Source organism: Balaenoptera physalus (genome assembly GCF_965194825.1).
Source record: "Balaenoptera physalus genome assembly, chromosome: 1".
NCBI lineage: Eukaryota > Metazoa > Chordata > Mammalia > Artiodactyla > Balaenopteridae > Balaenoptera > Balaenoptera physalus.
In genome coordinates this window covers 152,997,661-153,013,198 of record NC_138882.1, presented here as the reverse complement: position 1 = coordinate 153,013,198, position 15,538 = coordinate 152,997,661, and the positions used below count along the sequence as shown (strand labels likewise).

The window sequence follows — 15,538 nt, the reverse complement described above, 5'->3', positions numbered from 1 at the left end:
TCTACATCCTTATTGATTTTATGGTTGTTCTATCAATTACTGAGAAGGGGGTGTTAAATCTCCCACTGCAGTTGGTTACTTGTTCACTGGTTTTTATATCTGATTTACTGTGAGGCTATGTTACTAGATGTGTTCAAACTGGAAATAATTATGTCTTCCTAGTTAAGTTTTATCAATATGAAGTGAGCCTTTTGAACAACAGTAATTTTTTTTTCAAGCCTTACATCTAAGTCTTGAAAACCATTTGATTGGGTTTTTAAAAATCCAGTCTGACAATGTTTAATTGGAAATTAATCCACTTACATTTAATGAGAATTACTGTTATATATGGATCAACATCTACCTCCATCCTACTTTGTATTGCTTCTCCCACTTGTTCTGTCTCTCCTACTACTTCTTTTTCTTTGAATTTATTATTAAAAAGAATTATTCCAAATGTTTTCCCTGTACTGGTTTGGAATTTTTATGCTCAAATTGTGTTCTTTTAGAAGTTACCCTAGAAAATATTACATGTATCCTTTTAACTTATCAATGTCTAATGTTAATCAATACCTTATAAAAATACCTTTTTCTCCATTATCATTATTCCTGATTGATAAGTTATTGTTGTTTTAATTCTGTATACTTTTTAAGTTTTATAATTACTGCTTTAAGTAATCAATGTTCATTTATATTTATTCACATAAAATGACTTTCATTCTTCTTCTATCTTTTTTGCATCTCTGATCTGCATTTTCCTTCTGCCTAAAATAAATTCTTTAAATTTCCTTTGGTAAGTTGGCTGGTGGCACACACTCTCAATTGAGTGTCTAAAGGTCTATTTTACAATCATTCTTACAAGGTATTTTTTGCTTGGTATAGAATTTGTGGTTGGTAGTTATTTTCTTTCAGGCCATTACAGATATCCCACTATCTTTTAGCTTCCAATACTGCTGTCGAAAAGTCATCCATCAGACTAACTAATATGACTTTGAAGGAGTTCTGCCCTTCCATCTTGCAAAGATTTTCTATATTTGGTTTTCTGTAGTCACTATATCTTTCTATATGTGGATGTCTTTTAATATACACTTTTGGAATTAGTTAAACTTCTTTAACGTCTGATTTGATGTTCTGGAAATTTTCTAGTGATCAAACCTTCAAGTATTTTGTCTACTCTATTTTTCTCTCCTCTCCTTCTAGGACTCCAGGTAAATACATATTTGACATTTTCACTCTATCTGCTATGCCCCTTTTCCTTTTTTTCTGTACCTTTCATCTTTTTTCTCTTCATGCTGTATTAGGGATTTCTTTTGGTCTATCTTCCAATTCACAAATTCTATCTTCATCTATAGCTACTCTTTTCTTAAACTTGTCCATTGGGTTTCAATTTCAATTATCATGTCTCAGTTCAAAATGCTCTTTCTTTTTTTTATATTTCAAATCCCATAGGTCACATTTTATAGTTTCCTATGCCTTGCAACTGTATTCAAACTTGTCCCTTATTTCTTTAAAATTGAATCATTTTTGTAATTGTACATTCCAATCTCTAAGATTTCTAAGGCATTAAAAGTCTTTTTCTGTTTTCTGTTCTCATTCATGTTGTCTTGTTTTGTTGTGTGCCTGCTTACGTGTGACTGAATGCTGGTCACTCTACTTGAAAAACTGTTTATAGGAGTAATGTAAAGCATAAAATAAAGGTATTTTCCTTTTGAGAGGATTTGTGTTTGCTTCTCTTGGGCATCAGAGAACACTACCAGTTCTGGACCATGTTAAATCACAATCAAGGCTTAAGGTTCGCTAGACAACTCAGGCATTTTGAAAGCAGGCTGTAATTCCTCAGGATGGCTAATCCATTTCTTCAACCTGAGGGTGATGCCTTCTGGAGTCCCAGTTTATCATGAGAAGGGCATCCTGTTAGACATCCCACTATATGAACATCCTGGGCTTTGATAATTCTTGCTGTTGCCCTGAAATACTGATAAACCAAAGTTCAAATTTATTGAAATTAGCAAATGCCACCAGGGCAAAAGCAGCATCCATTCTCATTTACTTACTAGAGTAAAAATTCAGTCATCTCCTCAACTTTTTACTTAACTGATTCAAGATACTGATAAACAATGTGACCTGTGAGGGAACTGGATTTTACTGACCTATTAAAAAATACTGGCACTTAATCTACGCTATATGAGTCCTTTGAAAATGATCCAAAGACTTTTTATTCCTTACTAACTGCAGAAGTGTAATATTTTCATATTTATTATAGTATATGCAATGCTTAATGCTCTACCACTATCTACCATTTATGGCATGAATTCATAGTTTGATATTCTTATTTATTTCTCCTATTAAGCAGTAGCATTCTTCTTATTAATTCTGATAGTTTCTTTTTCTTTTAAGTAGAAATAATCTATAATAAATGTGCAAATATCTTTTGATTTCCTGAAGTAGTCCTTAGATTTCAAATACACAGAATTTCTTAAGAAGAAATGAAACAAGTTCTTTAACTAGACTTTATACCAAGTTTCATCATCTCTGAGTTGGTCAGAATTTATTCAACATATCCCTTGCCTATTCTTTTTTCCAATGAAGTGGATTTTTTCCTTCTTTATATTTGGATATAACCAAATATAAAGTCATGAGAATTCAACTTGTCTACTACTTAAGCTTTCTTCACACATAAAGACCTGTTTCGATGTTGTGAAACTTGGAAGCTGAAAACTTTGAAACAAGAGCAAACATGCAGTCATTCTAAAAGTATTCCTAATTTTCTGTGGCTTTTTTTTTTTTTTGGGCGTGCGGCATGTGGGATCTTAGTTCCCCAACCAGGGATTGAACCTGCGCCCCCTGAAGTGGAAGCGTGGAGTCTTAACCACTGGACGGCCAGGGAAGTCCCAGAGTATTCCTAATTTTCTAAGTTTATAGAAGATAAATTTGGGCATCATTTGCATTGCCTTTGTTAATTTCTTTTGTCTCTATTCTTTCATTTGTTATTTGGGAATTAAATGTTTAATCAGAGAAACACTGAGATCAAATATATGTGCTGTGAGCATGTCCTTAAGTATACGATTAAAAAAGAGCTATAAACTAGTTCACTGAATGCAAGTAGACAGCGATATTTTAGATTAATGAAGAAAAACCACTAAGTTGTATCCTATTATAAATATTGTCATCAAAGTAATTGTATCAATTTTAATGGCATTTTGGCATTGTTTTAGGACAAAAAGTTGTTAATTTGGGGGTTCAAGAACACATAAAATATTTATTTCATTGAAAATAATGGCATATGCTTTCAACTTACAGGAATTTACCTAGAAGTTTTCTCAGGGTCAAATTAATCTCTTAAGGGATGAGACAATTTTTTTAAGAAAACTGGACCTTTGTCATGGTTTGAGATTTTTTTTTGCCATTTGTGTTTTGATTTTATGGCATTTTTTTCTATTAAAGAAAAACTGTATTAATTCATTCAAGAAATATCAAGTATCTGCCAAATTCTTGATGCTGGAGATATAGCAACAAAAAATAGTCCAAAATTTCTGCCCTCAGGGCTTACATTATACTGGTCAAACTTGAAATTTCTTTTTTTATATTTCAATCTTACATTTATCTAGATTTTGGTATAAAGTGACTCTTTTTTTTCCAGCGTAGGCTTTGGTTTACAACCTTGTGATAGCAAAGCTCTACTAATGCCCTGACATAAACTTTCTAGAAGACAATTTTGCAGTGAGTATCAAAAGTTCTTTTAAAAAAAGTTTTAAAAATATTCATGAAAATAGACTGAGAAATTTCACTCCTTAGAACTTAACTAAAAGAAATAATTAAGGATGTACACAAAGATTAGGATATTCATCATAGCATTACAATACTAAAAAACTGGAAACATTTCAACTGTCCAATAATATGTTACTGGCTGAACAGATTATGGTACTTCTACACAATATGAATCATACACAATCACTTAAAATCATGCTTTATAAATTATAAAATTATATGTAAAAGTGATATACCTTGTTTAAAAATATGAAAAGATATGAACAAGCTGATCCCATATACATTACGAGTATAGATAGCTATATTCCAAAATATCAATCATGGTTAACTCTAGATTATGAATCGGGAGCAATCTTATCTCTTTTTGCTTCTCTCTTTTTCCATATTTTCTACTAAATTAGAAAATAACAATTGCAATAATGAGTCAATAGAGACTATGTTATGTACAAAACTCAAAAGGTGTTTAAAGGGCTTCAGTTTAATCTTTAAAACAAAGACTAAGGATTACAGAACAAGAGCCAAGGTGTATTTATAATTTGCTCTTTTCTCCAAATAAAGTATTGTGACAATTCTACAGAATTAGAACACTGCTCGAAAAGAAATACCATAGAACAATGCCCAATATTTCCAATTGTAAGGTGGCAATAGATAATCAAAATAAAAATACATTTTGAGTTAATTACCTATCCAGGGCTTCTTTGAAGTACTTCCTCTGGACATCAAACTGAAAGACTGTACGTTCACAATCAGTTGAAGCATTATCACTACCCCCATGTTTCTTCAGGAAGGCGTCAAACCCATTCTCATCTGGATATTTCAAACTACCCATGAATACCACTAAGTGGAAAGAAAACAAAGTCACAGAACACAAAGATACAGGCAATGTTTTTATTAACAAGGATGAAATTTCTCATATGCAGAAAAAAAAAAAAAGAAAATATGCCAACACATGAACAATGGTTACGTCTGGATAATACTTTCTTCATTACACTTCTGTTTTTGTAATTTTCTATAATGTTCATATATTACTTTTATACTCAAAGCCTAGACATTTTATTTTTAATGAAAGAAATACATAATTTATTTGTGAAAAGGTTAAAATGTAAACACAGACGTATAAGCAGATTAATTTCTACTATAAAATCTCATAAGATGAGAAGTTTACCCTCAAGTATTGAATAGCTTAGAAAACCAGAACACACAAAAATGAGTAATTCAAGTATTCATAACTGTATGGCATTCACAAAGGTTTTACTTGGGTACATTCATAATTAAACTGAAGATTTTCTGTTTTGTTTTGATATTAATCATGCCTTTTTATCTTCTGTATTTCTGATGCTTTGACATCTTGAGGCCTTGCCAGCCCTGGAAGAGACTGCCCCTCCCAAGGCTATAGCCTAAATTCCTAGAGGTTAGCAATTTTCTCCTGATTTGTTGGGCTTCCTGTACCTGAATAATAAAACCTACATTTTAAAATAGTTTTCTAAGTGGTTTCACTCTAATCCTCAAAACTAGTGCACTCAAGGAGATTAAAATTAAGTCTTCCCCTATGACATCCACTAACATTTTTTCTTAGTTTTCCTCTTATTAAACAAACTATAATTCTACCAAACCACTTACTTATCTTTGAAATCATTTCATACAAATTTAGAGGGAAAAACACACCCGGGAATGATATTTTACAAAGATCTTACTGTGCTCCAAAAAGTGTGCCAGCCCGGGCAGGTCATCCGGATCAGCAAAACTCCCAACTCCAACACAAAGAGCCGCTGCAGACTGGAGTAAGTAGAACACATACAAATAAACAGTGAGTCAATCCTAAAGGAATAATATTATCATCTCATTTTAAAGATTCACTTGGAGATGGACTTTTTCCAACAGAAAGTAACAAAATTCTTTCCCTGAGAATCAGGAGGAGCAGCAAAGTGAAACTCACCAGAACTGTGTCAGTTTCACCCTGCTGCTCCTCCTCTTGCCATCCTGCCAAATGCTGAACAGGTGCAGACCTAAGGAAAAAAGCAGAAACAGACAGAAAAAAGGGAAGCGGGACTGGCCAGCCCACCCAAGTATTATTTTGTGTCAGCATTTCAAAGTTCTGGACCAAGTTTGTTTCCTGATTTATCAGATTTCAGAAATCTTCAGAAGTAATATACCTGAGTAGATTCTGTCTAAAGATCTCTAAGCAATTAAAGGCTCTCTGTGTTCAGTAACTCAGTTACTAGATGGAAACTTCTCAATATGTTACTCAGAAAATCTTGTTTTTATTAAAACAGGGCATAAAATAACGAGTCAGGAAAACATCTAACAAAGAAAATAAATAAATGGTTAAGAAAGAAAATCTTTAACTATTAAAAAACTACAAAACTGAACTTTAAAGAGGCTTTTTAGTTCTTCACTTCTTATTGAAGATATATAGAATACTTATTGGTTGATATTCTCCCAGTACCTTGGGAAAATCAGTTTCCAACAAAATAGATGGTCAGGAGGCATACCAAATTCTGCATTTTAAATGATCAGGGCATACCATTATATCATTATAAGTTAAAAGATACAAAAGGGGAGAGAAAAATAGTCAATTTGAATCCTTGAGGATAGAAAGTTGAATTATTAACTTTCCCAAATTTTACAAATGTCAATTTTAAAGGGCTAACAGATTTGATGACACAAGACTGTTTTGATAAATGGTTATCCTCTTAGAGGGCTTTTAAAAAATAGCATACACCTGGTATAAAGTCTAACCATGTGTCAGGGGAGAAAAAAAAAAAAAGTACATTTTTGGAAGAACCAAATAGTCTCACTTGATACCATAAATCCCATACTTAAGACTTAGGCACATAAACTCAGTTACAACATGAGGGAATATCCACTTCTTCAAGGCACAGTCTAACCTGTTCTGTGATGTTTAATAGATGCCTAACCTGCTTTCAGCTCCAACTACCCCATAAAGTTTTCTTGTCTCGACCAGCAGGGTTGAAGACATTTTTGTATAAGTTGACTTAAACCACAGTCTATCAGTCAGCTTTGACCACAGCAAAAACAGGCTCTGCGATTGCTAGAAAAGAAATTCATACTTGATAATTATCTACCCAAGAAATTCATACTTGAAAAATTCATACTTGAGAATTGACTTAAGAAAGGCCTAAACAAATCATAATTCAGCATATATCATACTTAAATTCCAATCTTGTTAATTTATCAAAGCTTTCAGATCAAGAACAATTTCCTTTTGAGAGGAAGAAAATAGGGATAAAAATGATAACTCAAAAGAGTAGTTAACTTCCTAATTAGGTAAAAGTTCTCCAAAAACCTCAAAATTTTTTCTTCCCACTATCCTTATAAATTCGCATATTTATCTTGAACACATTTCACATTTTTCAAACAAAAAATCATAAAACCGCTGCAAACCCTATACTACTCTTAAGCCACCTCTTACCTAGACTACCTACGTTATTTCCCTTTTGTAGGCATTTATTCATTCAATGAATAGAAATCATTTTCCCAGATCATGGGATCAAAGGAAAGCCTTTCACTCGTGTACCCACTGCAGCTGAATCTAAACAATTCTATCTCTTCTTCAAATTGCATTAGGTTCCTCCATTCCTTTCTAATATCCAGAGAATTAGCTATCAATATCTTATGAAGGAATATATCATACCAAGTTCTCAGAAAAGAAAGGCAGCATCTAAGCCATTTTTTAAATGATCTCTAGAATGTGACCTTGCTGCTTCTAGACGAGGTAACATTTGGAGTTTGATGCACTTAAGCAAGATAAAAAGGGGTACCCAAAATACTGGATGCACATCTTCATTTGTCAAAGAGGTTCACAATTTCTGTATAAGATATTTTATTACATCTTGACAATAAAATTGGCTGTCAAAACAATTCTTAATTTAATCCTAGAGTTTTGCTTATCAGTTGACAGAAGGTATAAAGAAGTCTAAAACACAGGAAAAGCTACAAATAGACAGACAAACATATAGAAAGAAACTTACAGACAAGGAATATTCAGTTATGAAGTTATAACACAGTAAGTTTTGGAGCTAAAATGGACTTTAAAATTTATGTAACCTAATTCTCTTGTTTTAGAAATGAGAAAAAAATGAGAAAATGAAAAGGCCTAAGATCATTCAGAAAGATAGTGACAGACTCAGAATTAGAATTCAGGTTTCCTGACTGTCAATGTTCTTTCCATTCTGACTTTTATCATTTCTTCCCTTCTATTATTCCTCTATTTGGAATTATGAGATCTATTTTAAATTAAAAGTGAACTTATTAATTCCTGATTTACTTACAAAGACTTTAGTATAGACTATCAAGTAGCATATATATATATATATATATATTTTTTTTTTTTTTTTCCCCCAGTGTTTTCATTCCCATCCCTAAAGCTTTCCAAGCTAAAACCACTTGACCTATCTTGCTCTCCCAAAACAGGCATCACTCGCAATCTGAATAGCAAGGGCAAATAGCTTCTTTAAACATGACTTAATCCCTCCAACACCTCAGTGAAAGAGTTGCCACAATCTTCTTTAAATAAAAATAATTTTTTCCAGGAAGAGTCTCTATCAAAGAATTTATTTAGGCCATATCTAGTACTTAAATCTCACCTCTTCACACTTTGAGAGCTGACTTTATAGTATTATACATATGACCTTTAGATTTTAGTGTTAATAATCTGAACTTAATTCATTCTTTGAGGACTGTACCATGTTGAATGCCTTATCAATATTCAAGATACTAGCTTTAACAAACATTTGCTGATCAATTCCACTATAATAGCTCCAGAATATTATCCTCCAATATAGGTACTTCCTACTGCAAAATGGAAGCATTCTTCAAAAAATATCCAGAGAGGAAAATTATCTCTATCAAGCCCTATTTATCTATTCACCTATTGTTATTATATGTTTCACTAACTAAGCTCAACTCCCCATTTCTATTTCATTTCTTCCAATTTACTTATTATTTATTCAGACCTTTGGTGCTTCCTCATAAAAAGACATAAATCACATTCAATTACCAAGACAGAAATTACCCATATGAGGACTCTTAGAACCCTAGGCCCAGGTGAGGACTCTACACTAGGCTTGTTCTTTTCTTATGCTTTTTCCAGTCTCTCCAAGGATGATACTCTCACTTGCTCCTCTATACCAGACTAAGAATTATGCAGATCCTCACCTCCAGGCATTTATTTTTAAAACATATAATGCAATCAAATACTATCAGTGATTACCTCTGAGAGTTATGGGGTTATGGGCAACTTTTATATTTTTGTTTTTCTTTATTTTCCATTAGCTTCTATAATAAGCATTTGTGACTTGTATAATTAGAGCAAAATATTTTTTAAATGTAATCTTTATACAGAATAAATATACCTTTACTAAGATCAAAAGATATATATTTCCTTTTGGCCATTAAGAGATAAAACATAAGTTTGGAACTTATCCCAAGGAATTTCCAAATTAAAAAAAGATATAACAGACATGATTCACACCTGTTTTTCAGTGGTTTTCTTTCTAGTTTCTGCCCTCTCTTCTAATTCTTCCAATTCATTATCCTCAGTATCAAGATCATCATCATCATGTTCATCATCATCATCATCATCAAACTCATCTTCATCATCAAAACCCTCTTCATCATCATCTTCTATTTCTGCTCCAGAATCTTCATCATCATCGTCGTCATCGTCGTCATCATCTTCTTCTTCTTCTTCCTCCTCTTCTTCTTCCTCTTCATCATCTGTTGCATCACCCATTTTACCTTCCATATTACTTAGGTCTGAAATCAAAAGTGCCTGCAAGCCATTTCGTAATTTGATGTATCTAAAACAAAAAAAAAAGAAAAAAAAAATCACAAAATATTTGAGTCAGCCATTCATTATACTACACCAACACAAGTGATCAGCTTAGCAGAATTATTTTAATAATCCAAGTACACACACACACACCCAACACTATTTTTAAACTAATGAAAACTGGTTGATTCTGAGGAGGAGAACCTCAAAAGCTTATCACTTTCCAAGTATCTACAGGGAAAGGATGAGAGAGACGCTTCCCTGTTTGTATTTTCTAAATACAGGGAATCTACCCTGTTTGTATTTTTAATTTTGAACTATGAAAATATATTTACCTATTCAAAAACTAAATTTTAGAAGTTAAACACAGACAACAAACCCACCACCCAGCCTCCCTTACTATATTTTTTAGCTTATAAGTATTTAATAAACATTCTACCATACCAGAAGACCTACCCTAAAAGAAACAGATCACTCAATAAATATACAGAGCAGTCATATCAGCTTAAATATTAAATCAAAATCTCATTATATTTAAACTCTGTTGATTCCCTTTGGTACAATGTGTTTGATATTTTATACCAGTCTCCAAAGATGCTTTTATGAACTAAGAAAATGGCTACATCTCTAAGAAAAGTAAATCCCACAGACTAGTAGCCCCGCTGTAAGCATGATTATCCTAATTAGTAAAACTGCTGTGCCAGTTTGATGACTGAGTACCTATGACAAACTTCTCACATTTATACTCATTCTTCAGTGTGTTAGTCAATAAACATTTACTTACCAGCCTGAAGTGTATCAGATACATTAAGGGTAAAGAGAATAAAATCGCATTATTCATCCTCAGGCACTCACTGTCTAGTACAATACAATAAAGCCAGAACAATACAGAATGACAGAGGTAAACAGAATGTTAGAAAGAAGGAAGCAGTCAGGGAAGGCTTCTGAGATAAGGTACACTTAACCTGAGCACTGAAGATGGAAAAAAAAAAAAAAGTTTTCTAGCAGAAACTATGAAAAATAACATGCAACAAGAAAAGGAGCCTATGAGTCAAGATGGAAGACAAAACACATGGATTTCTCTCCTTCCCATATCAAAAATCACATTTAAAAAACAGGAAAAAAATGTTATGGTTATTTTTCATTTTCGTTTTGAGAACAAAATCACAACAGACTTAGAATATGTTAGCATAGGAAACCATAAACAAGACGAAAAGACAACCTACAGAATGGAAGAAAATATCTGCAAATGATACAACCAACAAGGGGTTAATTTCCAAAATGTACAAACAGCTCATATAACTCAATATCAAAAAACAAACAACACAATCAAAAAATGGTTAGAAGACCGAAATAGACATTTCTCCAAAGAAAACATACAGGTGGCCAACAGATACATGAAAAGATGCTCAATACCACTAATTATTAGAGAAATGCAAATCAAAACTACAATGAGGTACCAGAGGGCAGACAGCAGAAGCAAGAAAATACAATCCTGCAGCCTGTGGAACAAAAACCACATTCACAGAAAGATAGACAAGATGAAAAGGCAGAGGGCTATGTACCAGATGAAGGAACAAGATAAAACCCCAGAAAAACAACTAAATGAAGTGGAGATAGGCAACCTTCCAGAAAAAGAATTCAGAATAATGATAGTGAAGATGATCCAGGACCTCGGAATAAGAATGGAGGCAAAGATCGAGAAGATGCAAGAAATGTTTAACAAAGACCTAGAAGAATTAAAGAACAAACAAACAGAGATGAACAATACAATAACTGAAATGAAAACTACACTAGAAGGAATCAATAGCAGAATAACTGAGGCAGAAGAACGGATAAGTGACCTGGAAGACAGAATGGTGGAATTCACTGCTGTGGAACAGAATGAAGAAAAAAGAATGAAAAGAAAAGAAGACAGCCTAAGAGACCTCTGGGACAACATTAAACACAACAACATTCGCATTATAGGGGTCCCAGAAGGAGAAGAGGAGAGAAAGGACCAGAGAAAATATTTAAAGAGATTATAGTCGAAAACTTCCCTAACATGGGAAAGGAAATAGCCACCCAAGTCCAGGAAGCGCAGAGAGTCCCATACAGGATAAACCCAAGGAGAAACACGCCAAGACACACAGTAATCAAATTGACAAAAATTAAAGACAAAGAAAAATTATTGAAAGCAGCAAGGGAAAAACGACAAATAACATACAAGGGAACTCCCATAAGGTTAACAGCTGATTTCTCAGCAGAAACTCTACAAGCCAGAAGGGAGGGGCATGATATACTTAAAGTGATGAAAGGAAAGAACCTACAACCAAGATTACTCTACCCGGCAAGGATCTCATTTAGATTTGATGGAGAAATCAAAAGCTTTACAGACAAGCAAAAGCTAAGAGAATTCAGCACCACCAAACCAGCTCTACAACAAATGCTAAAGGAACTTCTCTAAGTGGGAAACACAAGAGAAGAAAAGGACCTACAAAAACAAACCCAAAACAATTAAGAAAATGGTCACAGGAACATACATATTGATAATTACCTTAAACGTGAATGGATTAAATGCTCCAACCAAAAGACACAAGATTGCTGAATGGATACAAAAACAAGCCCCATATATATGCTGTCTACAAGAGACCCACTTCAGACCTAGGGACACATGCAGACTGAAAGTGAGGGGATGGAAAAAGATATTCCATGCAAACGGAAATCAAAAGAAAGCTGGAGTAGCTATACTCATATCAGATAAAATAGACTTTAAAATAAAGAATGCTGCAAGAGACAAGGAAGGACACTACATAATGATCAAGGGATCAATCCAAGAAGAAGATATAACAATTATAAATATATATGCACCCAACATAGGAGCACCTCAATACATAAGGCAACTGCTAACAGCTATAAAAGAGGAAATCGACAGTAACACAGTAATAGTGGGGGACTTTAACACCTCACTTACACCAATGGACAGAGCACCCAAACGGAAAATAAATAAGGAAACAGAAGCTTTAAATGACACAATAGACCAGATAGATTTAATTGATATTTATAGGACATTCCATCCAAAAACAGCAGATTACACTTTCTTCTCAAGTGTGCACAGAACATTCTCCAGGAAGAATCAATATTGTGAATATGACTATACTACCCAAAGCAATCTACAGATTCAATGCAATCCCTATCAAATTAGCAATGGCATTTTTTACGGAACTAGAAGAAATCATCTTAAAATTTGTATGGAGACACAAAAGACCCCGAATAGCCAAAGCAGTCTTGAGGGAAAAGACGGAGCTGGAGGAATCAGACTCCCTAACTTCAGACTATACTACAAAGCTACAGTAATCAAGACAATATGGTACTGGCACAAAAACAGAAACATAGATCAATGGAACAAAATAGAAAGCCCAGAGATAAACCCATGCACCTATGGTCAACTAATCTATGACAAAGGAGGCAAAGATATACAATGGAAAAAAGACAGTCTCTTCAATAAGTGGTGCTGGCAAAACTGCACAGCTACATGTAAAAGAATGAAATTAGAATACTCCCTAACACCATACACAAAAATAAACTCAAAATGGATTCGAGACCTAAATGTAAGACCGGACACTATAAAACTCTTAGAGGAAAGCATAGGAAGAACACTCTTTGACATAAATCACAGCAAGATCTTTTTTGATCCACCTCTCAGAGTAATGTAAATAAAAACAAACATAAACAAATGGGATCTAATGAAACTTCAAAGCTTTTGCACAGCAAAGGAAACCATAAACAAGACGAAAAGACAACCCTCAGAATGGGAGAAAATATTTGCAAATGAATCAATGGACAAAGGATTAATCTTCAAAATATATAAACAGCTCATGCAGCTCAATATTAAAGAAACAAACAACCCAATCCAAAAATGGGCAGAAGAACTAAATTGACATTTCTCCAAAGAAGACATACAGATGGCCAAGAAGCACATGAAAAGATGCTCAACATCACTAATTATTAGGGAGATGCAAATCAAAACTACAATGAGGTATCACTTCACACCAGTTAGAATGGGCATCATCAGAAAATCTACAAACAACAAATGCTGGAGAGGGTGTGGAGAAAAGGGAACCCTCTTGCACTGTTGGTGGGAATGTAAATTGATACAGCCACTATGGAGAACAACATGGAGGTTCCTTAAAAAACTAAAAATAGAATTACCATATGATTCAGCAATCCCACTACTGGGCATATATCCAGAGAAAACCGTAATTCAAAAAGACACATGCACCCCAATGTTCATTGCATCACTATTTACAATAGCCAGGTCATGGAAGCAACCTAAATGCCCATCGACAGATGAATGGATAAAGAAGTTGTGGTACATATATACCATGGAATATTACTCAGCCATAAAAAGGAACGAAATTGAGTCATTTGTTGAGACATGGATGGATCTAGAGACTGTCATACAGAGTGAAGTAAGTCAGAAAGAGAAAAACAAATATCGTATATTAACGCATGTATGTGGAACCTAGAAAAATGGTACAGATGAACTGGTTTCCAGGGCAGAAGTTGAGACACAGATGTAGAGAACAAACGTATGGACACCAAGAGGGGAAAACCGTGGTGGGGTGGGGATGGTGGTGTGCTGAATTAGGCAATTGGGATTGACATGTATACACTGATGTGTATAAAACTGATGACTGATTAAAAAAAAAAAGTGAAAAAAAAAAAAAAAACTACAATGAGGTACCATCTCACACCAGTCAGAATGGCCATCATCAAAAAGTCTACAAATAATAAATGCTAGAGAGGGTGTAGAGAAAAAGGAACCCTCCTACACTGTTGGTGGGCATGTAAATTGGTGCAGCCACTATGGAAAATAGTATGAAGGTTCCCTAAAAAAACTAAAAACAGAGTTACCATATGATCCAGCAATCCTACTCCTGGTCATATATCCAGAAAAAATGAAAACTCTAATTTGAAAAGATACATGCACACCAATGTTCATAGCAGTACTATTTATAATAGCCAAGACATGGAAGCAACCTAAGTGTCCATCAACAGATGAATGGATAAAGAAGATGTTACACACACATGTACACATACACACACACACAGTGAAATATTACTTAGCCATAAAAAAAGAATGAAATATTGCCATCTACAGCAACATGGATGGACCTAGAGATTATGATACTGAGTGAAGTTAAGTCAGGGAGAGAAAGACAAATATTATATCACTTATATGTGGAATCTAATACAAATGAATTTATTTACAAAACAGAAACAGACTCACAGACGTAAAAAACAAACTTATGGTTACCAAAGGGGAAAGGGAGGGTGGGGAGAAATAAGTTAGTAGTATGGGATTAAAAGATACACACCACTATATATAAAATAGATAAACAACAAGGATTTATGTATAGCAAAGGGAACTATATTCAATATCTTATAGTAATGAAAAAGAATCTGAAAAATATATTATTTATATATATGTATAACTGAATCACTTTGCTGTATACCTGAAACTAACACAGTAATGTAAATCAACTATACTTCAATAAAAGAAAGAAAAGGATGCCGTTACACAGATCAGAAGTTTTTAGAAATTATTAGAAAACAACGTGCGAAATTTAATCAGATTAATGGAGAAAATAGAAAAGAGAACATGACAGGGTATTAGTTCTTCCCAAGAAAGTCTGAAAAAAGAGCCTACCCTCCCCACTCCCACCCCACACACATACCTCAAGTCTATCCTTAGCAGCCTGAAGAAAGCAGATCAGGTGTATTATGGGCTAACTTGTGTTCCTCCAAAAGTCTTATGTAAAAAGTCTTAACCTCAGAATGTGACTGTATTTAGACATAAGGTCTTTAAAGATGTGATTAAGTTAAAATAAGGCCATTATGGTGGGCCCTGGTCTAATCTGACTGGTGTCCTGATTAAGAGGAGGAAATCTGGACACACAGACACTGGACATGCCCACACACAGATCAAAGAGCAGATGGGGAGACAGCAAGAAG

At 33.9% G+C, this 15,538-nt stretch overlaps 1 protein-coding gene across 3 annotated transcripts in view; it reads right to left on the bottom strand.

The window, feature by feature from the left end:
- Positions 1-15,538, bottom strand: part of NRDC (nardilysin convertase) — a 94,254-nt gene that overhangs the window by 58,465 nt on the left and 20,251 nt on the right. For 2 of the 3 annotated variants that reach the window (XM_082428927.1, XM_082428928.1), the window contains exons 2-6: positions 9,242-9,569; positions 6,666-6,799; positions 5,684-5,753; positions 5,442-5,523; positions 4,431-4,584 (exon numbers count right to left, since the gene is read on the bottom strand). In XM_082428927.1, the coding sequence (XP_082285053.1) occupies positions 4,431-4,584; positions 5,442-5,523; positions 5,684-5,753; positions 6,666-6,799; positions 9,242-9,569 (768 nt within the window). The remainder of the gene's footprint in view (positions 1-4,430; positions 4,585-5,441; positions 5,524-5,683; positions 5,754-6,665; positions 6,800-9,241; positions 9,570-15,538) is intronic. The other variant, XM_082428929.1, reaches the window with a different exon arrangement.